Raw genomic sequence first — 24,527 nt, 5'->3', positions numbered from 1 at the left:
TAAAGGACAGGCGTCCTCACTTGGGGGAACTAACACCCTTGAGGCCACCCAATGGGACTACACATACTGGACCACTCCAGAAGACTGGTCACGTCTCATTCTCCAACCATGTGGTCTGTTGTCCATTTTCTTTCTAGAATGGAGTCTGATTATTGATCCACTATTGCGTAGAAGCCCTGTCCCTTTCACTCCACATAGAGGGACCCTCGCCTGTGTTTCCCTGATTAGCTCATTCCTTCTCCATCAGGAATGCAATTAAAAACCACACCAAGCCCTGGCTGGTTTGGTTCAGTGGGTAGAGCGTCGGCCTGTGGACTGAAGGGTCCTGTGTTCGATTCTGGTCAGGGGCACATGCCCGGGTTGCGGGCTCCATCCTCAGTCAGGGATGTGCAGGAGAGAGCCAATCAATAATTCTCTCTCATCACTGATGTTTCTCTCTTCCCCTCTTCCTTTCTCTCTGAAATTAATAAAAATATATTTAAAAAAACAACAACACATGAAGTCCTCACTGGTGATCTCAGTGGTTAGAGCACCCTTCCGCATACCAAAGGGTCACAGGTTCGATTCCCTGTCAAAGACACGTACCTCTGTTGCTGGTTAGATCCCTGGCCCTAGTCAGGGCACATGCAGGGAACAACCAATTGGTGTGTCTCTCACATCGATATTTCTTTCTCTTTCTCTCTCTCCTTACTCCCCCTCTCCTCCCTCCTTTCCACTCCCTCTAAAAATCAATTGAAAAACATGCTCCAGTGAGGGTTAACAACAACAACAACAACAAATAAATAAATAATAATAAAAGGGTGAGAATCACACTGCTGCCGCTTCCACAGTGATGCGGGGAAAAGCTGGCCGCACTGGGAATGGCCTGCACTCCCAGCATCTGTCCATGCCAAGGACTGGTATGTCCTGTGGGCTGGGGCATTGCGTCTGCAGTGATTGCAGGTCTGATTCAGGATGGCTGCGTGGAGCTTGAACAAACCTCAGTGGAAAAACTGGAGGGACTACTAGATTCCCAGGGACTGACGAGGGGCAAAGACCCAGAGGGGAGAAGATGCACGGGCCTCGGCCAAGGAGACCACGGCCTGCCGGGACACCTGCCACGCCCAGCCGCTGCTGCGTCCGGCAGCGTCTCTGTGCAGGGAGCAGACACAGCCCTGTTTCCCTGGCTCTTTTCCCATCACCTGCCCCACACGGAGGCCTTGAAAACTCCTGTTAAGGAGCAGGAGCTGAAGCTGCCAAGCGAGGGGCCAGAAGAGAAACGAAGCAACCGCCTCCTCATACTTCTTATGGTCCCATCAGGGGAAGGAGAGGAGCCTGAACGTCTCTATAGGACTGTGCGTGGTAGGTAGAATAATACCCCCAACCCCGAGATGCCAGATCCTCATCCCTGGAACCTGTGGCTGTGTTACCTTCTAGTGGTTCTCAACCTTGGCTGCACATTAGAATCACCTGGGAATCTTTTTAAAATCCTGATTTCTGGGCCTCATCCTCTGGAAATTCTGTTTCATTGTTATGGGGTGGGACCACAACATTAGCAACAAAGAAGCAGAATTTCTGGAGGATGAGGCCCAGAAATCAGGATTTTAAAAAGATTCCCAGGTGATTCTAATGTGCAGCCAAGGTTGAGAACCACTGACTTACATGGTGAAGGGGTGTGAAGGTTTCAGGTGGGATGCAGGCTGCTAATCGGCTGATGAGAAGATAAGGGGATGCTCCTGGGGTTCCAGGTGGGCCCGTGGCAATCACGAGGGTCTTTGTGAGTGAAAGAGGGAGGCAGGGCAGTGGAGTCGGGCATTTGGGCTTGGAGATGGGAAAGGCTCCGGGACGCAGAAGGTACAAGAAGCCTCAAGATAGAGAAGGCAAGAGGTGGTGTCTCCCGGAGCCTCTAGAAGACAACCCAGAACTGCTCCTCACTTTCAGCCCAGGGAGACCTGGTCAGACTGCTGACCTTCAAAAATGCAAGGTAATGAATCTGTGCTGTTTTAAGCAGCGTATTTGGTGGTAGTTTGTTACAGCGGCAAGAGGAACATGCTACCCTGAATAACTGAATTTTATCACTTCGGAATGACCATAAAAGCCATTGGGGGGGAGGGGCGGAGAATTAGCCCTGGGGAATAAGTGAGATTGAAAGAGGGAAGCCGAAGCATAAAGTTACTCTAGGAATATATGCCCCATGACGGGCAGGTTCGGCATAACGATTACACTGCTGAATTGTGGTATCTGCCCATCTCTCTGGAAGTGGCCGACAAGGCCGACCTGGAACCCGGGCCTTGAGTTCTGTTAGGGGAGTCAAGCCTTCTCTGGTCTGAATGGAGGTCATGTCTTAAGTCCTAACCCAGAGATAGGAACTTTTTGGGAGGTGTGGGGGGGGGGGGTAGGGGGAGGGCTCTGCTTGGTTGAAGAAATAGTAGCTCCATTAGGGGGTTGGCTGTTCACATGAGCTTCAGCTGTTTTTCAAACGTCCTTGAAATAGGGGTCGAGAAGGCAGGTTTCCATGAAGGGTGTAGCCTTTTGTGGTGAGAATCGGGCTGAGAACGGTGTAGTGAAGGATAAGGCTGGAGATCCAGGCTGGGAGGACCTCACAGACACATGAAACTGGCTGAACTTTATCCCAACCATCGGAGGGGGAGCTGATAAAGATTTGAGCTAGGACAGTGGCAAAGGCAGTGGAAGGAAACAAAGTGGAGACACTTCACAGTTAAGTTCAAGGTGGCAGGACTTGTGTATAAACTGCATAACAATCTTAGTTTTCTATCCTGTGTGATTCGGAGACGGGCATGTCACCAGCTGATAGTGAAACTGAGACCATTGGGCCGGGGCGGTGGTTTGGGGGGGAATTACTCCTTCCAGGTGATTGTGGGACACCTTTTTGGAGCAGTGCGATAATGATTTGGGAATTTTTAAATCAAAGATGAAAATAGCTAAGGTCACAGGAGAGGGTGAAATTGTTTAAGAAGAAAGTGTGGAGAATCATCTAGGTACCATTCCTGTGCAGTAGCAGGAGGAGCTTTTTAATGAACAAACATTTAGCGCAATCTTGCTCATCTCAAACAGGTGAGTGGGAGGAGCAGCGCTCCGAGAGATCTGTGAGTGGAGTTCCCTGAGATTGGGGAGCAGAAACGAACGCTGAGACGTCGCTGTAACAAAGGCTGAGTAAAATACTAGGTTGGTCCCAGCGAGCAGAGAGAGGCCACTTTTAATACAATTTAAAAAGGTATATAAAGCTGAGCTGTAAACTGGGAGGGGAAACTCCACGTCAATGATTGGAGTGTGGGAAAGAGAAGCAGGAGGAGGAAAGTGTTGGTGACTTGGTGACAATGGCAGGCCTGTGTGAAGGGAAAGTTATACCGTAGTAGCTGGAGAGAGGAAGATGGGCGATGTCAATTCCTATTCCTGGAATTCAACTTTAAAGGACAGTGTGTGCCCCAGTGGGGCATTTTACTGCCATTCAGAGCATGTGAACAGCTAGGCTCCAGGGTGAGCTTCCCCCTCTGCTGTGAGGGTGTGAGTGGCACAGACATGCAAGGAGGGTTTGGCACCCGGTGTGTCCTCAGCATCATGTTTCATGGGAGGGAGAGGCCAGTCCCTGCCTTGAGGAGCATATGTTACGATTAGGAAGACAAGATCCTCACAGAGGAGGACAGTTTTAACATAGCCAAACTTGAGGCACATTTTTTAAACTAATACACTTTCAGAGTACGGGGGAGATCAGAGTAGCCTCTGTGTGGTTAGTCAAGGAAGGCTTCCTGGATTAGGTGGGGCTTGAATTGGACTTTTGAGGTGGAATGAGGAGGGTAGGAAGTAAAAGCATAGAATAGGGCCTTTTGGTCCTCGGGAGTTACCAGTCCCTGCCTTTGTTGTCTCAGCAACAGGGTAGTTGGTGGGGACTGCAGGCCTTTGGGAGGAGAAGGAACAACAGAAAACACCTGGGGAGAGCGGGTATGACTTTCAGAGACAGACCATGGAATGATTAGTCCTGGCTGTGAACCTGACCAGCTGGGTGAATATGAGAGGAGGTACTTAACCTCTCTGAGTCTCAAAGTCATCCTCTATAAAATAGGGGTCAGAAAAGCCTACTCATAAAATTGTGTCTTGTGCACCGGCCTGCATATTCCTTCTTCCTTCCTATTTTGTGTGTAGTAGGTGCACATCCTTCCCATCAGAACCTGCCTAGAGGCAGACCCTGGCTCTGTCTGTCTCCTTCTCCAGTTCACCTTCCCAACAAGTGCCCAGCTGTCTTCCTAAGACATCTGTCCAATCATTGCTCCCATGCTGAAAACTCTCACCATGGCCTATAGGGCAAAGTGAAAGTTCTACCTTCTCCGGTGGTACTTCTGCTCCAGCTGTATTATGTGCTGACCTTCCCTTTACACTTTGTCTTTAATGAACTGCTGCCAATATCCAAAACGCCCAGGCTCTTTGGACCTGGCTCACATTGTTCCTTCTCCCTGGATTTCCCTCCCTATGCCTCCAGCCTCTACTTACCCTTTCTTCTCTTAGGATCTGCCTTATGCAAGACTTTGGATTTTGTATCATTGAAGTGTTTCCTGAATGACCCCTGTCCCTACAAGTCCTTCCACACACACAAAAAAATCTCCCCTGTTTTGTGTGTCCACTGTAGCTGGCACAGACTTCATATTTCATTGCATTTGCTCCTGTAGGGCTGCCTTATCCAATCAGATTTGGGGTTGCTTGAAGGCAGAGATGCTGTCTTTCTCTTTGCTTGACTTCACAAAGCCGGGATTAATTAAATGCATTCAGTAAGCGAGTGAACGTATAAAGCAGAAGCCAAACAGTGTCCTCTGCTAACTCTTTCCTCTCCAGTGGTTTCCAGTTAGGCTGGGCCAGAATTGCACAGCTGGATTGTTTACAGTGACTGCTGCCTTTCTCTTCACCTAGAGAGACAGGAGGCAGGAAACTAGGCAGAGATATGCTTCTAGGCTTCCTGAATTTTACTTTGAAACAGCCACTCAGGAATTCTCTCCTGCCTGGCTTAGTTACATGGGCAAAGCATGGGTGCTTACCGGGGAGCTGGAGTCTGTGGGGCTCAATGCCTCTTCCAATCTGAACGAGCTGTTTTGGTGCCACATCCCTCCCCCGCCTTTCTGTCAGTGACCTCCGCTCTCACCTCTGCAAAATAAGGGGGAAGACAGCTCTTCCCCTTATGCAAGACTTTGGATTTGTGTCATTGAATTGTTTCCTGAGTGACTCCTGAGTGACCAGGGTCAAGTTAAGCGACTGCCTCTGACTGCCCTTGTTCTGGTACAGCTCAAGAGCAGGACTGGTCTCAGGCATGAAACTGAAGTCGACCAAGCCTGCCTTTCCCATCTCCCTTTCTCCAGTCCGCTCTTCACCCTCAGTAGCAGATTGTCTCTCGTGCCTTTGTTTTTTCTGTTGTAGCCTGTTCTTTGGAAAGTGTATTTTCTGCTAGAGGTCTTATTCTGGAGGGGCATTCATCTGTCTTACCATGTCAGCTTTTTCCAAATCCCTCTTAAAGTGACTGTAACTTCAAGTTGAAGGCTGCCTCCTTGGCTTTCAGTTATCTCTAAAGAGAATGACTGCCTTCCCCACTGGTAAGGTTGCAGAGTGTGTGCCCAGCCAGTGGTGTTGCTCAATGGTTGAGCATCAATCTATGAACCAGGAGGTCACAGTTCAATTCCTGGTTGGGGCACTTGCCCGGGTTGCGGGCTTGATCCTCAGTGTGGGGCATGCAGGAGGCAGCCGATCAATGATGCTTCTATCTCTCTCTCCCTCTCACTTCCTCTCTGAAGTCAACACAAATATATTAAATAAAATATTGCAGAGGGTGAAATAGTCTTATTTATATTACATATATGTATATAGTGTATATACTACATATATAGTGTGTGTATATGTATATTACATACACATGAGGGACTTGGGAAAAGACTCCTGCTTCAAGTATTGGTCCTGCCACTTATTAATTGTAATATGGGCAATCTACTTACACTCTCGTAGCTTCTGGTTTGTCCTCTGTAAAATGGAAGCAAATTATTATTTATTTTGAAGTTTGTGGTTAGCAAGAAATGAGCATCCCATAGGCTTTTGTTGAACAGGCTTTGGATTTAGCCTGCTGGAGTTCAAACCTGACTTTTCTTGCTTACTGTGGTGTGACCTTGGGAACCACTTGTGCCTTAATTTCCTCATCTATAAAATGGGAATGATGACAGTACCTGCTGCATAGGGTTTTGTGAAGCTATAATGAGAAAATACATACAAAGCTTTTTCAGAAAGTGTACAATTAATACTCACACAAATAAAACTCTTGTGTTACTTCAAGTGTTGTGAGGATTGAAAGAAATAGTAACTTTCAAAGTGCCTTAAGCACTGCTCAGGCATGCAGGATTCTCTTGAATGTGAACTTCTCTAAGAAGATAACTATATATGGATGTTTATCCTCCTCTTGTGGCCCTTGTAACATTATGGGTGTGGGATGATTAAAGATGGTCACTGTGGGTGCACAGGTCAACATTTCAGGGGAAGAATCTAAGAGCAAGATGACCTAGCTGATTTCACCACCCCGAATGCCAAGCAAAAAGTGTTTTTAGTGTCAAATCACAGGGTCTCAACTCTTACCCAGAATACTCATGAATTATGATAGTAATTAGGCCTCTCTAATTAAAAGTGTTCTTTGAAAAAAACAAGAACTTCCAAACTACTTGCTGTTATAGACTTGCAAAAAGTGATATGGGGATGATTTTTCTTTTTTTAAAAAAAAGCAAAATGGGTGTTATGGAGGGGAAATTCCTGTTGGCTAGAGATGAGGAACCAGGCCCATTGATGAAATGAAGACTTCGTGGTAGATCTATGGGTCTCAGATTTGAGCGTGCCTCCAGATAACCTGGTGGGCTGGTTAAGATGCACATGGCTGGCCCCACCCAGAGCTGCTGACTCCTCAGGGCTGGGCAGGGCTAACAATGTGCATTTCTAATGAGTTCCAAGTGATGCCATTGCTGCTGGTCCAGGGTTTTCTGAAATTTGCCTCATAAGTGCGAGCAGGGAGTGTTTGAAACAAGAAATTGTCAGGCCCATTATGGACTTCCAGATTTAGAATCCTTTGGTGAAATGCAAGCTTAAGTACCCAGGTGATTCCCATGTTGGGGAAATCTTGGAAAACACTGGGAAAGAGAAATCTTCTCCATGGCTCTCCCTGGTCTGTCTTCATTAAGCAGATATCAAAGAAGATGGATACAGACTAAAGACTTAGAGGAGGGGGAAACACTTATTTACCTAGAAACTCTATAATTGGATTTATTTGTTTTTTCCTTATTGATTAAGCTATTACATATGTATCCTTATCCCCTTGTTGCCCACCCCCCTCCCGTTCATGCCAACACCCCCTGGTGTCTGTGTCCATTGGTTAGGCTTATATGCATGCATACAAGTCCTTTGGTTGATCTCTTCCCCTTCCCCCACCCTCCCCTGCCTTCCCTCTAAGGTTTGAGCATCTGATCAATGCTTCTCTGTCTCTGGATCTGTTTTTGTTCATCAGTTTATGTTGTTCATTATTAATCCACAAATGAGTGAGAGCACGTGATATTTATCTTTCTCTGACTGACTTACTTCGCTTAACACAATGCTCTCCAGTTCCATCCATGCTGTTGCAAATGGTAGGAGTTCTTCCTTTTTACGACAGCATAGTATTCCACTGTGTAGATGTACCACAGTTTTTTTTAATCCACTCATCTGCTGATGGGCACATAGGCTGTTTACAAATCTTAGCTATGGTGTATTGTGCTGCTATGAACATAGGGGTGCATATATCCTTTCTGATTGGTGTTTCTAGTTCTTGGGATATATTTAGATTAAATTTAGAGTGGGGAGATGGTTCTTCACATGGGCTGCACATTAGGATTAGCTGGGGAGCTTTAAGATCCCTATGTCTACCCCAGCTGGTGTGGCTAAGTGGTTGAGCATCAACCCATAAACCATGAGGTCACTGGTTTGATTCTCTATCAAGGCACATGTCTAGGTGGCAGGCTTGATCCCCAGTAGGGTGCATGCAGGAAGCAACCGATCAATGATGTTTTTCTCTCATTGATGTTTCTATCTCTCTCCTTCTCCTTTCCCTCTCTCTCAAATAAATTTAAAAGAATATATAATATCTATATCTATCAATATATCTATTTCTATATCTATATGTATATCTATATCTATATCTATATCTATCACTTAAAACTTAAAAAATCCCTATGTCTAGTCCACACCAACACATAGGTGCTTCAGAATCTGAAAATGAATCCGAGCCATCAATGTTTTTCTTTAATGCTCCTTGGAGGTTTTCCATGGTTTCTGTAATGTTTCTTGGGAGTTTGCTCATCCATGGTAAGAATGACAAAAACAGAGACCTGGATCCTGGCCTCCATTTTGCAGCAACTTAGCTGCATGACCAAGGGAAAATCTTCTAAGGCCTTTGGAATAATTCTCTTTGGTAAATGTATGCTGGTGGAGCACCGGAGAAAATGTTTGGATTAGATCAGTGATTTTCAACCTTGGCTGGACACTTGAATCATCCAGTGGAATTTAAAAATAAAAATCTACTGATGGGCCCTGGCCAGGTAGCTCAGTTGGTTGGCATGTTGTCCCATTGCCAAAAGGTTATGGGTTTGATTCCCAGTCAGGGCACATACTTACATTGCAGGTTTAATCCTGGTCACATGGATCTCTCTCTCTCTCTCTCTCTCTCTCTCTCTCTCTCTCTCTCTCTCTCTCCCTCCCTCCCTCTCTTTCTCCCTCTCCCCCCTTTCCCCCTCCCTCCTTCCTCTCCTCCCTTTCCTCCCTCTCTTTCTTCCTTCCTCTCTAAAGTCAATTTAAAAAGCAACAACCATATCCTTATGTGAGTTTAAAAAAACCCACAAAAATTTACCTATAGGCAAGCCCCACTCCAGCATCTCAAGTCAGGCCTCTGCACCGGTATAGTTTGTTTAATGTTTCAGGTGATTAGAATGTGCAGCCAAGGCCAGAACCATTGCATTAGCAGGTTTCTAAAATCCCTTCTGAGTTATATATTATATTCCTATATGAGTTAGTCACCAATTTCCTATAGCCAGTGTCAAGTCATTTGCAGAAAACAGACCAAATTATCCAACATTTCCCATCAAATGACTTTTCTTACCATGCATTAGTATTTACTGTATTATAGTTGCTCACTATATAATCATATAACAGGAATTAACCTTCTAGGGAACACTTATTTGCTTGATACCTTATAACAGTTTATCCTTCTCATGAGTGGTAGGCATGGAAATACTTTTACAGAGGATGACTTGGCAATTTAAAGGTAGCAACTTAACTTGCCCAAGGGGCAGAATGGTCCATTTTCATATCTCACACCAGTTGCATTATGCCAATGCTCTTCAAATTGCAGTGTGTCTGAGAATTAACCTGAGGATCCTGTAAAATGTGGACTGTGATACAGAAGGGCTGGGGCGACCTGAGATTCTGGGTTTCTAACTCACCCCAGGTGGTAGACCTCCTGTGGGCCTGTGGACAATGCCTTGAGTAATAAAGCTTATCCCTTATTCTGTCCCCATGAACCGGACTCCTGTCTTTAGGCATTAGGGTCTCATGGGTCCAGGCACATACAGGTACCCCCCCTCCCCTGCCCCAGGACATATTCATCCAGAGGACTGCAGCTCTCTGCCAAGTGCACCCCTTGGGAGTTTTGCCCTTATTGTAGACATGGTGTTTATAGCATGCCTTTTTGCACTTCTTCCTTGTGAATTCTCTTAAAAGTCTAGGGCATAGTCTTTGGAACACTCTCAAACTGAGGATAGACAGGATCTTTGGAAAAGCTAAATCTGCTGAAATGATGGAGGCTGTAATGTAGCTCAGGTAAATGTAAATCAATACATATGAAGGAGTGAGGAACATTACCAGAGAAGAGGTGGGAAATGACGTCAGCACAGAGGGCTTCACTGAACAGAGTCAGAGCCTTCTAGGACTGGAGCAGCTGGGACAACTTATCTTCTGGTCTGAAAGCACACAAATGCCAGAGCAGTCTTCATATTGATAACAGTGTCAGATTCCAGGGGTTAGCAGACTTTATTGTTAAGAGCAGTAAGTATCTTAGGGTTTGTGGGTCACATCGCACAGGCTCTCACATATTTGTGTGTGTATATTGGTCAAATACCATTGTTTGCTTGAAGACCATACAAAAACAAGCCACTGGCTACATTAAGCACATGGGCATAACTTTAGTGAGGAAATCATATTTCCTCACTAAAAATGCCCATTAAAAAATGTACATCTGTATCCGAACACATAATATATTCTTGTGTGAAATAATAGGATTTAAGCCCTTTGAAAGTTAGAAAGTTACACAGGCTCCAGGGAATGCTGTAATTTTAATTATTGCTTACTTAAATAAGAGTATTTCCATTGACGATAACCCCCAAATATCTTCATAGCCCCCTTTCTCTCTTCCTCTATGTGCACACATAATATTATTGGTGCTCCCACAATAAGTACTCTTGCTAAACCCGGTCCTATGGAGAAGCAATTGCAGAACCTATTCGAGGCAAAAGCCCACAGTTACATAAACAGCCTGGAGAGTACAAAGCAGAACAGAAGCAAGATGCATAGAATTTCCTCCTTCCTTCCTTGCTCTTCTCTGGGACTATTAATCAGAGAGCTATCCTCAACTTTTTTTTTTTTTCATAGCAGATTGAAAGGTCAGGCAGCTGGCAGACTGGCTATTCACCCAGGTGACTGTTTCAGCTCAGGGAAAAGCTGATCCACTGAGGATGACAGCAAAATAGTTCTCCTGTAGAAAGTCGCCAAGCCGAGGACCATTTGAAGGGCATTGTGGGCTTGGCCTATGTCTGGGAGCATGGCTTATGAACATAACCTTGACTGCGAGTTGACATGTGCTTTTGCAAGCACAGCTGCTCCTTCCTTCTAGACCTGGCCATGGTCTCCCGAGGGCCTACTGATGAAACCAGGATGCATCTGGGGTCCAAGCCTGGCCAGGGTTCTGTACTGAGATATCTGCATCAGTTGCCCAGCAAGGTGGAAGTAACGACTTGAAGGTCACCTTGGAAGGAAAGAGGTTCCATGTGGCAGGTGCCATGCAATGAATCTGGAGCTCACATTCTGACACTGCTCTCCTCTCTTCTGAGCACCAAGGAGATGCGTTTGCTTTTAGAGCTGAGCAGCTCTGGCATACTTGTAGGCATCAGTTGGGGCTTGTGACCCATAAATGGAAGGGGATGCAGGGCACGCAACAAGGGAGTCTCCAGCTTGGGAGAAATTTGAAAAAAAACTTGGTTATCAATGAAAGCAGGAGGCTTTTGTTGGCTGTGTCCTACAGGACTGAGGCAAGAAAAAGCTGCAGGTAAGAAAAAGTGAGGGGGTGCTTGTACTAACTGGGCTGATGAGGTTAGGTAACTGGGGAAAAACATTCCTAGGTGTAAATCAAAGGAGACCTGAAGTTGTGAGTCCCGAGGTCTCTGTTGCAAATGTTCAATCTGCCCTTGTTATGGAAAAGCAGCCATAGACAATATGTAAGTGAATGGGCAAAGATGTGTCCCAATAAGCCTCTTCACGAAATCAGGTGACCAGAGGCAGTAAAGACAGAAGTTTTAGATAAAGATGACAGAGCTTAAAGAAAGATCGCTGTCCTTGCATATTTCCCCAATGGCTTCCCTGGGGAGTTGATGCTTCTACAATGTACGTTTTAAAGTTCTTAAGGACTCGGGAACATGTTAATTGGGTTATGTTATATTAGGAGGAATATATTGGAGAATATTATTTTCTCTAGGAGGAGAAAGTATTACCTGAGTGAACAGTTACTTTGATTAATCGGTTAGCATACTTTTCTGGGCAAACAGTCCTAGGAGGGAGTAGGACTCGACAGAGGTAAGTGCAGGAGGTCAGAAAACATTCAGGAACCACGATCATATCTTCTGGGTGCAAGATCTTGTACAGGGAGCCACAGGAGCCACAAGGATGAACAAAACAACCATATCTTAAGGAGGTTGAAATTTAATTGAGCACACACAATATCTATGTAGCATGGGTCAAAAGTAGGTCTGTGTGGAAAATAATACAATACGTTAATAAGTAATACAAGAGTAAATTGTGTTTTGCATACTCACAACTGTAAACCTACTTTGGCTCCATCCCATAGGTGTATCTGTATTTCCAATTCTGTATGTATGTATTCATTCATCTATACCACACATACCACAGATAAGGAATGAAACAATAGTACGTGGTGAGTAGCTGCCAGTGGTGCAGGCAGAAACCCTGGAGAGCTTTAGAATAGAGATCTGTGTGAATGAAAAGTCTTCAGGGACATTTGGACTTGGAATTGAACCTGAGCTCATTGCTAAGAGCTTATTTGGTGGAGGCACTTGCCTCTGCTGGCCTGCACCCCCAAACAAACAAAAAACAACAACCCGGGGCATAAAGTGGAAGAAGTGGGGGACTTGTGACTGCCACCCTCATCAAGTTGTAATTCTGTACAAAGGGGCCTGAGGTCAAATATAATATTGGTTAGGATGGTTAGAGTCTCTTTGCACTGTGATTATGGCCTTAACTCCACACTCGTGCCTATCATCTTGAAATATCTGAGACCAGGCAATGGAGAATACCTATACCTGCATTTATTTATGTAGATATTCTGCAAACATTCCTTGGCTTCTGGTAAAAGTCAAGCACTGGATGGGTCAGTGTAGCCCACCAATATGCAGTAGGAGATATTCATCTCACATAATGAAGGTCAACTAATATTTCACTTATTTACATGGCACTCTGAGAAACCAAATAAGAGTGGAGAGTAATAATTCAGGTCCTCAGTGAAAGGATGGACCAAACAAAACCCCAGGATGCCTATAGTAATTAAAAGGGCATTGCGCTTTTTGCATGATTTTAGTAACATATGCTAAGTCTTTCCTATCCTTTTCACACAACCACACATTATTGATGAACAGACATCAAGAAGGCATTAGGTGGTACTTTATTGCATTATTTTAAGCCACTGAGGTTTTTATATATGAAGGGTAGAGATTTATGCTGTGTGATTCAGCTATGAAGCAAGCACATCAATTTGTTCATGAATGTGAGCTGGTGATTACCTCCATTAAAGTCACCAGGGCAGACTGATCACTTTAATTTGGGCAGAGGCATGCAAACAGCATTTGCTCGTGGTGCGTGTGTACCTAAGAATACAGGCAAGAGAGCTGTTTCGCATCCCTGAGGAGCCCTAGGGATGCAGATTTGTGTTCTCATAGGTGTGTAAGTACAGGCGAGCATAGGAAGCCTGGTGGGACCAAAGAGACATTGCTTCTGAGTACCATGTGGCGGGATGTTGTATGAGGTTCATTTTGTATTAGAGGCTGAGTGCCGATTTGATGGTAAACTTCAAAATGGATGGCATCTAGAACGTATGCTTGTTCCCGATTCCAGATCATGGAACTCGGCACCCTTCTAGGGGTGACTAGGTTATGACAAGCTGAATGGTGCTCTACTTCACATGGCATGAAGGAACTGGTGAGATTTAGTAAAATAAAAATATTGGAATTGAGTACCTGTGCTTTTGTTCTGCAGGAGTTCACAGTCTTGCTGGGGAAACATGAAATGACTCTTTAGCAATCCTTGTTTCCACTGTGGTTTGTAGAATGAAGGTTGGAAAGACATTCGGATTATATGGTGGCCAAGAAGGCAAGGAGAAACAGTGTTGAGGAATATGAGCTATAATATCTGTGACACTGGAGAATTCATTCATTCATTCCTGGGGACCTTTCAGCAGGCACTACGGCCATATGTAAACAAGTGCCATAACAGCATCCCTGACTCAGAAAGTACCCTTCTGACAGGAGCAAAAATTGGATGCGTGGAGATGTATGTAACTTTGTTTTAGGTCATAGCAAACATCGGAGGCTTCTTTAAATGTATGACAACAGGAAATCGACTTACCAAATAACAAAGCAAAAATGTTTGGGAATCTTATTCAATTATTAAAAAAAGAATTACAAGTATATAAAGAGTCTGGAAAATACTTGCTCTATAAGAGATTAAGCAGTGACACAAAGATACATACTGAGATTGCAACTTTATAAAAATTATTCAAAAGTAAAGGATAAACTATGCAAATAATCACATACAGACAATCCTTTTTTAAAAATTTATTTATTTTTCTAGTTTTATTGCTTAAAGTATTACAAAGGGTATTACATATGTTTTCTTTTTTCCCCTGCCCTTGACAATCCCCTGGCCTCCCCTACCCCCCAGTGTCTTATGTCCATTGGTTATGCTTATATGCATGCATATAAGTCCTTCAGTTGATCTCTTTCCCCCTCTCCCCCACCCCCTATACTCCCCGGCCTTCCCGCTACAGAGAATCCTTTACTCTCTCTCAATCACTGCTTCCATTTCATTTCCTTTGTCAAAACTTTTATAATATGAACTTTAAAAAATGCATTTACTTAATTTCACCAAAATATAAGCTACTCTAGGAAATACAAAAATATGGATCACTTCTGTATAAGGCAGGATTTAGGTACTCAGTATTTGCATGGCTGAACACATATATCAGTGTTTGGGTTTTGTTATTAAACTATTTCTTTTACTTTGATAGTGACCAATCACAATATGAAAATAACATCTGTCAAATCTTTACTGAGTGTTGGGTTAGGCACTCTATCCATTTTTTATTTCAATCTTATTACCACTTTGTTGTTGTTTTTATATTTATACTAGTGGCCCAGTGCACAAAATTCATGCATGGGGGAGGGGGTGCTCCTTAGCCCAACCTGCACCCTCTCCAATCTGGCACCCCTCAAAGGATGTCCTACTGCCAGTTTATAGGGATCAGGCCTAAACCGGCAGTCAGACATCCCTCTCACAATCCGGGACTGCTGGCTCCTAACCGCTCACCTGCCTGCCTGCCTGCCTGATTGCCCCTAACCACTCTGCCTGCCAGCCTGCTCGCCCCCAACTGCCCCCCTGCTGGCCTACACACTCCAAACTGCCCACCCCCACTGTCCTGATCACCTCCAACTGACCTCCACTGATGGCCTGCTTGCCCCCAACTGGTCCCCCTGCTGGTCTGCTTATCCCCAATGGCCTTGACCCCCACCCAGCCTCATCACCCACAACTGTTCTCCCCTCTTGGCCTCTAACTGCCTCAACCTCGGCCCTGCCACCATGGGTTTATCCAGAAGAACGTCCAGAAGTTCTCCTGGAAGGTCTCCCAATCTAATTAGCATATTACCCTTTTATTAGTATAGATAGGGGCCTGGTGCATGGTTGGGGGCTGGCTGGTTTTCCCTGAAGGGTGTCCCAGATCAGGGTGGGGGTTCCCTTGGGGCATGGGATGTCCTGGGTGAGGGGCCTGTGGTGGTTCGCAGGCCAGCCATGCCCCCATGGGGTGAGGGTCCTGCTGGAGGGGTGTGGCCAGTCTGGGTGAGGGGGTGAGGGCTGTTTTCAAGCTGGCCATACACCTTTCAGGGTGGGGGTCCCCACCGGGGTGCCTGGCCAGCCTAGGTGAGGGGTTGAGGGCCATGTTCAGGCTGGCCACATCCCCTTCAAAATGGGGGGGTCTTGCTGGGGTGCCTGGCCAGCCTGGGTGAGGGGCTGATGGCTGTTTGCAGGCTGGCCATAGCCCCAGGCAACCCAGGCTCCCAGACCCTCCTTGAGCAGCCACAGCAGCTGGAAGCAGGTATCTGGGATTTATTTATCTTCTATAATTGAAACTTTGTAGCCTTGAGTGGAGCCCACAGCCGGCCAGGGCAGGTGGGAAGCTTGGCTTCCTCCATCGCCAGGGGCAACCTAAACCTCCTGTTCACTCCAGCTCTGTGGCCACCACCATCTTGGTTGGGTTTATTTGCATACTTGCTCCTGATTGGCTTGTGGACATGACTTGTGGGCTTGGCTTGTGGGTGTAGCAGAGGTATGGTCAATTTGCATGTTTCTCTTTTATTAGATAAAAAATTGTATGGTTGACAAAATTGAGGCTCACAGCACTAAAGCACCATGCTCATTGGCAAGAATAAGAGTCAAGATGTAACCTTCAGCTGCCTGATTCTAAAGCCCAGGCTCTTACCATTACATGATTTAAAAAAGGTAAAATATATAAAATAATTATCAGATGCTTTAGAGAAGCCATTTAAAATGGAACCATGAAAAAGTATTTATTTCGTCCTGTCCCCTGGGTCTTGGTGCCTCTATTGAGACATCCCTCCCAGATCAAATGATCCCTGTTTTCTCCTTTATCCTTCAAAACCTCAGCTATTGGAATCAGGTTGACAAACTCATCTCAGTCTAAGGCAGTTGCATTTTAAAAGGATTCCAGGCTGGCAGGCATGGCTCAGTGGTTGAGCATCAACCTATGAAACAGGAGGTCATGGTTCCATTCCTGGTCAGGCCATATGTCCTGGTTGGAGGCTTGATCCCCACTGTGGGGCATGCAGGAAGCAGCTGATCAATGATTCTCTTTCATCATTGATGTTTCTATCTCTCTCTCCTTACCCCTTCCTCTCTGAAATCAATAAAAAAAATATTTTTTAAAAAGGATTCCAAAAATACCTGAGCCAGGAGGAGACACTGCTACAGACGTTATCTGGGGTGGCTAGACCATTGGGACACTCCTCATCAAGTCATGAAGGTTGCCATTATGTCTTCTTTTAGGACCATCCTTGATGGAGGCCCATCATCATCATAAGGTCAAATCCCTGTCTTAACATCAGCTGCTTCTGCCTTTCCTCTCAAGGATCTTAGGGAAATGTATTTTATCTCTTACTGAATTGTAAAATTCCACCTGTAATAACAGAGGCTACTATAGGACCCTTGAAATTCTAGATAAGACAGGTGTGTGTGTGTGTATATATATATATATTAGCGCCCTTTTGTGTGCTCATCCTATCAGTGTGGGTAACTGAATAAATCTTTAGACAGAGACCACAGCATTATTCACTGCCATGATCATTAGAGAGAATAGATGTGCATGGAATTTGGGCACCTCTCTTTTCTTTATGATTTTATGTGGCCATATAACGTAGTGACTGGAAATTCTGTAAATTCCCTTTTAATAGTAAATAAGTTAATTTATCCTCAAATTTACAATGATGATGAGCAAGTACGTTACAAAACTCTAAATTGCTATTCTGATTTATTTCATTAGTGTATTTTTGAAACACCAGTAGGTATCCTCAAGCTGTAATAATTAATGAAATGAAATGATAAAGTGTTTGGGGGTTGAGTGGACCAAATATGCACTGGCATCAGAACTTGACCAGAATCACGAATATTAAAACACACACACACACACACACACACACACACACACACACACACCCTGTAATTTGATTTCCAGGGCCAGGAAGGAAGAAAATGTCCTGTTTTTTCTGATGCACCTCATATCTCTGTGGAATTAAATGACTAAATACTTTATTAGTAGAGGTTTCTAATGTCTAATTAAAGCTCAGCCTTCTAGGCATTTTGGTTTTTCTTTAAGTGTTCAAACAAGACTATGGCATTTTTGAGATGGAGCTGCTTTCTGTAGCGATGTCCACACAAAACCAAATTTCACAGCCATGCTATGCTAGTCATCTGGAACTTTGAGCTATGCAGGATGTTTTTTGTGATTAAAAATACCTTGTATTTTAAGTGGTCACAATATATTCTCATGAGGGTTCCACACCTTTCTGATTTTTGTCCATTTTAACTCTCCCATCAGTGTCCCTGGAATTTCTCTGCTTGATTCTTGATCAGCTAAAGTGATTAAAAGTTCTGAATGGCTTGGCTAGCATGGGTCAGTGGTTGAGCATCAACCTATGAACCAGGAGGTCATGGTTCCATTCCCAGTCAGGGCACATGCCCAGGTTGTGGGCTCAGTCCCCAGGGGTTGTGCAGGAGGCAGCCAATCAATGATTCTTTCTCATCATTGATGTTTCTATTTCTCTTTCTATTCCTCTCTGAAATCAAAATATATATTTTTTAAAAGGTTAGGGATGGATGCCAGTTGCAGTATAAATTCAGATCAAGGAACAAGTTTCTTGGAAACAGCACCAGCCTTCCTTGCTGGTTTACTGTCTTTCTAATCCTGCCAATGATATTATTGTTTGCTTCATCTACTTATACAATGTGCTTCCAGAAGAGCAGACAATATAATTTTTGAGCATCCAGGAGATTATGCTAATCAGCAATCAGAAAAGAAACATTGTCAGATGGATCTCTTAACTCTCTATGACATGTTTACTGACTCCCACCCAGGAGTCCTGATTGCTCCTTTTTCTGAATCCATACCGTTCTTGTAGACAGCACACAATTTAGTGATGACTACTAACTTTCCTTCTTTTCTCCAAGATAACCATCTTTAAGACAGTAAGTCAGAGGTAGAAAACCTGGCCTACTCCTTTCAGTTGCTACTTCCCCAAATCCATTAAGCTCCCAGAGTTATGCAGGAGGGCAGGGTGTGGGGGGATGGGTAAAGGGGGTGACTCTTCCTTTCATATAAGATTGCTAGGAATTTAGTATGATTAGTTCACCGTGGAGCTGTGCCTCCTTTATTCATGGACCTCGTCACTTTCAGAAATCCCAAATCAATCAAAGTAGTGCAGCATTTAATAGTCAATGACATACTTTATTGTTTTCTAAGCCTCTAGGAAGGTCAAATGATTCTTGTTGATTCAGCTAAGCAGTAAACAATTCAAGAGTGCTGGAGGAAGCAGAGGCCTGAGCCAGCCCATAAATGTTACTTGCTTGGTTGACTCAAGCAGGTTTCAAAATTCTATTAAATTTATTCATACTCACCCTGCCTGGCTGGTGTGGCTCAGTTGGTTGGAGTGTTGTCATCTCCTACACTGAAAGGTCAAGGGTTGAATTCCCAACCAGGGCACATACATAGGTTGTGGGTTCAATCCCCAGTTGGGGTGCGTGCCAGAGGCAGCTGATCAATGTTTCTCTCTGCTCTCTCTTCCCCTCTCTCTAAAAAACAATAAGCATGTCCTTGGGTAAGGATTAATAAAAAAAAATTAAAAATTGAATCATGTTGTTCAATATCGTTTGGGGTAAAATCTAGTAACACAAATCTATTAATGGTCTGTTCTCTACATTGTTATTGCCATTAATCTTTTTTAAATGTCTAATTATTTTAGTCTACTATTCTCTTCCTCTTCTCCCCGAATTAGGAAAATTATCATGCTAAATTGTTTTGTTTTTAAGGAGAAAATATTGTGATTTGGAAAATAGCACATTTTTATCAGAGTTTCTGATATTATAACATAAGAGCTGTAGTTAAATATTGGGTCATTTAAATCAATTATTAAGAACCTATTGTGTGCAGTGTCTTGGACTGGTGTTGAAATGTTAGGTGGCAATTCAAGCTGCATATTTGCCTCAAGACTGAAATGTAGTATTTGCTGCCAGAATTCTAGAAGTCACAATACATAAAACCATGTTCAGAGTCACTACAATGCCTGTGATCTAGTGAGAAGCAGAAAGGGAAGCCAAAGGAAAATAAGGAAGGTAGGACTTTGGATTGAGTCCATGACCAATTTAAAATATACAAGCCTGCCTCTGGAGATAGTGAAATCCTTAGAATCATATTGGAAATATTTTCCGAATGTTTCAGAGCACAATACAAGGGAAGTGAAATTCTGATTTTAAGTGGACTTAAAGAGCAGGAATACATTGCGGAATGGAGGCTGCCAGACTTTAGCACTTATGGATCAGTAAATTAAAGAGAATAAATAATTGGAGAACTATCTGGAGTTGCCAACTCTTTATTTTTTTGCTAAGTGTTGCTAGTACTTATCCCTCCTACTAAGATTTCTGTTAGGCAGTGATGTTCCCACATTAGACCTAAGTCATAATAGAATTTATTTGAACTAAGGATGAAGAAATATTTCAAAAGATACACAAGGAAAAATTCATTATCACCATGTAGAAGTCGCAGATTGGCATCTCCTCACTGCCAGCTCTTCTCAGCCCTAAGGCTCCGAGGTGTAGCTTCTTCCTGGGGACCGGCAGCCAGTATGGGCAGGAGACTGAGGTCTGGAGTGAAGGTGTATAAGTCAGCTGTTAGAGTATTCCAGTTAGAGGTTCCTCTCACAGGCTCAGGCTGGTAGTGCTCTGTTGTCTGCAAGCTTAATTCCACCCATGCTCAGAATTCTCCCTAACTTATTCAGTGCCTCTGAGAGTCATCCACGTGCAAGAAAGTGTTTCACCAGAGCTGGGGATGTAATAGATCGTGGTTGCTATGTGTTTTTTTTTTAAATAAAAAAAATATTATGGAAAATTTCAAGTGAAAGTAGAGTACGCATAATGAACCATCATATATTATTATCTACCTTCAATAATTATGAACTAATGGTCAATCTTGTTTTTTCTATACTTATACCCATTTTTCCTGCCCTAGGTAATGTAAAGAAAATTGCAAACATATGATTTCATCCATAAGCATCTCCATATTTATCTCTAAAAGCCATGACACTTAAAATAAATATTAGCATACTTTAAAATATCAACTCCTTTTTACCCATCTTTTAAAAAGTTACATATTTAAATAAAAGTAATATGAGAACTAAAAAAGCATGTCTTTTCAGATTGAAATCTGCAGAAAAATGAAAGTTTAGATTGCATGAAATTGTCTCTTCTAAAGAAAAAATAACTCCTTAATATCATCAAATATTTAATCAATACTTAAATTTATTTGTTTCACAATGTACTTTTATCATGTATTTATTTAATTGCATATCATGGATGGGTGTATTATAGTTTATTTATTCTATTCAGGAATCAAAAAAGACCTGACTTTTTCTTACCAGTTTATTATCATCAGGATTTTCATGATTGCATTTATGTGGTTTTATTTCACATTTTTCTTTGTGTCTTGAATTTCCTATAAAGTCAGAATGTATCCTAAGGTAGATCATTTCCCATTTTGTTTGTTTGTTTTTGGCAAAAACATTTCATAAGTAATGTTATATGCTTCCATCAAGAGATACATAATCTGTCCCTGGCCGGTGTGGCTCAGTTGGTGGGGCATCATCCTGTGCACCAAAAGGTCGCCACTTCAATTCCCAGTCTGGACACATGCATGGTTGTGGGCTCAATCCCCAGTTGGAGGTATGTAGGAGGCAGCTGGTCAGTGTTTCACTCTCACATCCATGTTCCTCTCTCCATATCTCTCTCTCTCTCTCTCTCTCTCTCTCTCTCTCTCTCTCTCTCGCTCTCCCTCTCTCTCTCTCTCCCTCCCTCCCTCCCTCCCTCCCTCCCTCCCTCCCTCCCTCGCCTCATTTCCCTTTCCCTTCCTCTGTCTTAAAAAATCAATAAAAAATCTTTAAAAAAAGAGATACACATCTGTTTCTCTTATTCATATATATATATATATATATATATATATATATATATATATATATGTAAGACTATGGGTACTTATTTACTCTTCTTCTTATAAAAATACAGCAAATATTACTGGTTTCTGAATCATTATTTAAGTTTTCATATTGTTGTTACATGGAGTCATACCAAACGCTGGCAATTGTTTACTGTTATGCAAAAGTGTGACCACAAGTTTCTGTCACACACCAAGCATGATGATAAAGAACAAACAAAACTATTATCTGAATTTTTTTTTTCCATAAAATGGAAGGTTGTTCAACAGCAGAAATGGGAAGACTTTAATTGAAGATTAAAAGATATATGTATTTAATATAAAATTCTATCTTTCTGGAAATTCACCATACCATCCTGATTTTTCTTATGCCACAGCATTCTGGACTCAAACAATGGACCAGAATGTAGGAACCATTGTTTAGCACCATACTATTGGTAACCATGTGTTAGAAGATAATGCAGAAATTTTTCTAGACAAATTAAAGGGGGGATTTAAGTTTATCTTTGAGAATATCTTTAATCCATGATATATTACAAATCACCATAAGTAATAAAAATACTAAAAGCTATTTAATTCAATAAACATGTATTGAGCACCAATTATTAATCTGGCCTTTGGAATATAAAACATGAATACAAATATGACAAAGATTAATAAAATGCAGAATGGAGACAATCCTATCTAATAAAGAGGAAACATGCTAAATAACCCTCACACCATTGCAAAGATGGCAGCACCCACAGCCAATAAGAAGGGAATATGCTAATTGACTTCCCCACCCTCAAAGTTGGTGGTGCCCAGTCCGCTCAGCCCCGCTGGGGCAGCAGGCTCTGCATGCCTGCCTCTGGAGATCCCTAGTCCCTTCAGCCCCCCAGCCGCCCAGGGCTGCCCGAGGCACAGGCAAGCCTCGGATGTTGGTTGCCCAGCTGCCCAGGGCCGGCTGAGGCTTGTGCTGCCAGCAGTGGCAGCAGCAGAGGTGTGATGGGGCGTCGCCTTCCCCTGATCACCGAGTTGCCTCCTGCCCCTGAGGGCTCCCAGACTGTGAGAGGGGGCAGGCTGGGCTGAGGGCGCGCCCTCCAGTACATGAATTTTCATGCACTGGGTCTCTAGTATGTTACAACAAAAAATAAATTGAGAACTTATGTTATTGGATTGTGCTTGCTTCCACGGAGCCTCATACCCCTGGGCCTTTAGTATCCTGTGAATGGATATAGTAAAGTATATTTATCTTTCTCATGGACTTATTCGGAAGACTAAGTTAAATAGTGAAAACTATCTGAAGAATCAAAGGTAAGCTATTAAATATAAGAAACTACATCATAATGTTTGGAACTTAGTCTGTGGTTTCTCATAGTATATATTCTTACTGTAATAGATTTAACATGTCCCTAAAAGCTTCAAAACTGGATTCTTTGGATTAATGATTCACTGTAGTGGTATTTGAAGGTATTTCTAGTATTACCATCTACCCATCCCCTTTTGTTGATCAGGAACAGTCCTCAGAGCGAACTCTAGTTCTGTGCTCTTCCCACTGCTCCCCACTGTCTAACTGAGGTTCCTTTCACACTAGGAACTATACACATGTGTAGTGTAGTGCGATCTCCGAGGGCATTAAGATGTGGTAGGAAAGCAGCCTGATTTTAGAGAGCAGAAGTGAGCCAGATACAACGGGGCAGGTGGCCAGGAGGCTGCTGGGGATTGTCTCTCTGCTAATCACTTGCTCTATTTCCCTCCTCCTCCTGGGCCTGATGGCCCTTCTCTTCTCTTTTGCCCTTTCTAATCCCCATCCTCCTGTCCTCCTGACACGAGCCTGATGGGACTGATCAGTGTTTTGATGGCGGTTTTGTGTGCTATTGCCCTTGGCCAATCAATCTGACCTTGTATTACCAATTTTCACTCCTTGAAGAGAAGGCATAACACAAATTGAAATGCTTGACCTTGGAACTTGAATTCAGTTCAGCTGGTTTTGGATGGTATCACGTGTTAAAAATATGAAACTTGCATGCCTTTATACTAGACCTGCATGTTCTCATTTGCTCCATGCTCCACTGTTGCCTAGGGATTATACCAGTCTCTTGTATCCATTTCTCAGGCCTATGTGGCCCCTGAAAGCATTTGAGTTGGTTACTGTGGACTAACATCTTCATGACAGGCAGCTCTGAGTTCCTTTGGGTAGAGGCTCCAATTTTCAGCATACTATGAGTCTCTTTTAAATCCAAAGCATTGCATGTAGTGCCTCTCTCACTGATCAGAATTTAATACTGATTTGGCCAAAATCACAATGTTCTGCACTCAGGGTTGTGTCTTAAGGGGGCTCAAGTGACAGTGTGGGTGGATCAGGGAAGCTCATAGCAGACAACGGTTCAAAGCAACACAGTTAAATGCATTATTGTGTGTGCATGAGAATCCCGAAGTGATAATTTATTAGCACCCTATTCTGGGAGAAATGCCTAGCTTACTATTAAAACTAGTACCATTTGGTTCAACACTGAAGGGTACTCATATGTTATCTGTGAAGGATTTCTCCTGGATATGCCCCTCTCCAAGGAAGATGCAAGGTCATGCAACAGTATCCTTTTCCTCTGTCTCAATATAATTTTCCCTCAAATTTCTTCAATACAGGTTGCCAATTTGGCCTGTTCCATCTCCAACAATGAGGAAGGGGTGAAATTGGTTCGAATGGCAGCTACCCAGATCGACAGCCTGTGTCCCCAGGTAAGCCTCAATCTCTTCATTTTAAAAGCCTATCGGTGCCCTGGCCAGTGTGGCTCACTTAGTTGAGGTCACTCCATGCACTAAAAGGTCATGGGTTCCATTCTTGGTCAGGGCACATGCTCAGGTTTCCGGCTCAATCCCCAGCACAGGGCGTGCAGAAGGTAGCCAATCAATGTCTCTTTCTGTCTCTCTTTCTCTCCCTTCCTCTGTCTCTAAAATCAATAAAAACATGTTTGTTTTTAAAAAGTCCATTGGTGACCTAATATTTAGGACCTTCCACACTCCAGCCTTCATGTCACTCCTTCCCTTGTCCTCTTTCCTCGCACTGGAACATGCTAACCAACATTCATGGGCTGTTTCAAATCTTACTTTTATAAAAAACAAACAAAAAAACATCTAATCATTCCAGTCTCTTCAGAGTCACTGTGGCAATTACTGTCTTTCCCAC

General features: G+C 43.4%; 1 protein-coding gene across 3 annotated transcripts in view; it reads left to right on the top strand.

The window, feature by feature from the left end:
- The window catches only part of CTNNA2 (catenin alpha 2), a 1,107,789-nt gene that overhangs the window by 983,709 nt on the left and 99,553 nt on the right, over window positions 1–24,527 (top strand). For all 3 annotated transcript variants that reach the window (XM_081101401.1, XM_081101400.1, XM_081101399.1), the window contains one exon: window positions 23,987–24,079. In XM_081101401.1, coding sequence (XP_080957527.1) covers window positions 23,987–24,079 — 93 coding nt within the window. The remainder of the gene's footprint in view (window positions 1–23,986; window positions 24,080–24,527) is intronic.

This window comes from Myotis nattereri (assembly GCF_964212035.1).
Source record: "Myotis nattereri genome assembly, chromosome: 10".
NCBI classification, from domain to species: Eukaryota; Metazoa; Chordata; class Mammalia; order Chiroptera; family Vespertilionidae; genus Myotis; species Myotis nattereri.
The sequence above is the reverse complement of the archived record's forward strand: the minus strand, read 5'-3'. Positions and strand labels throughout refer to the sequence as shown.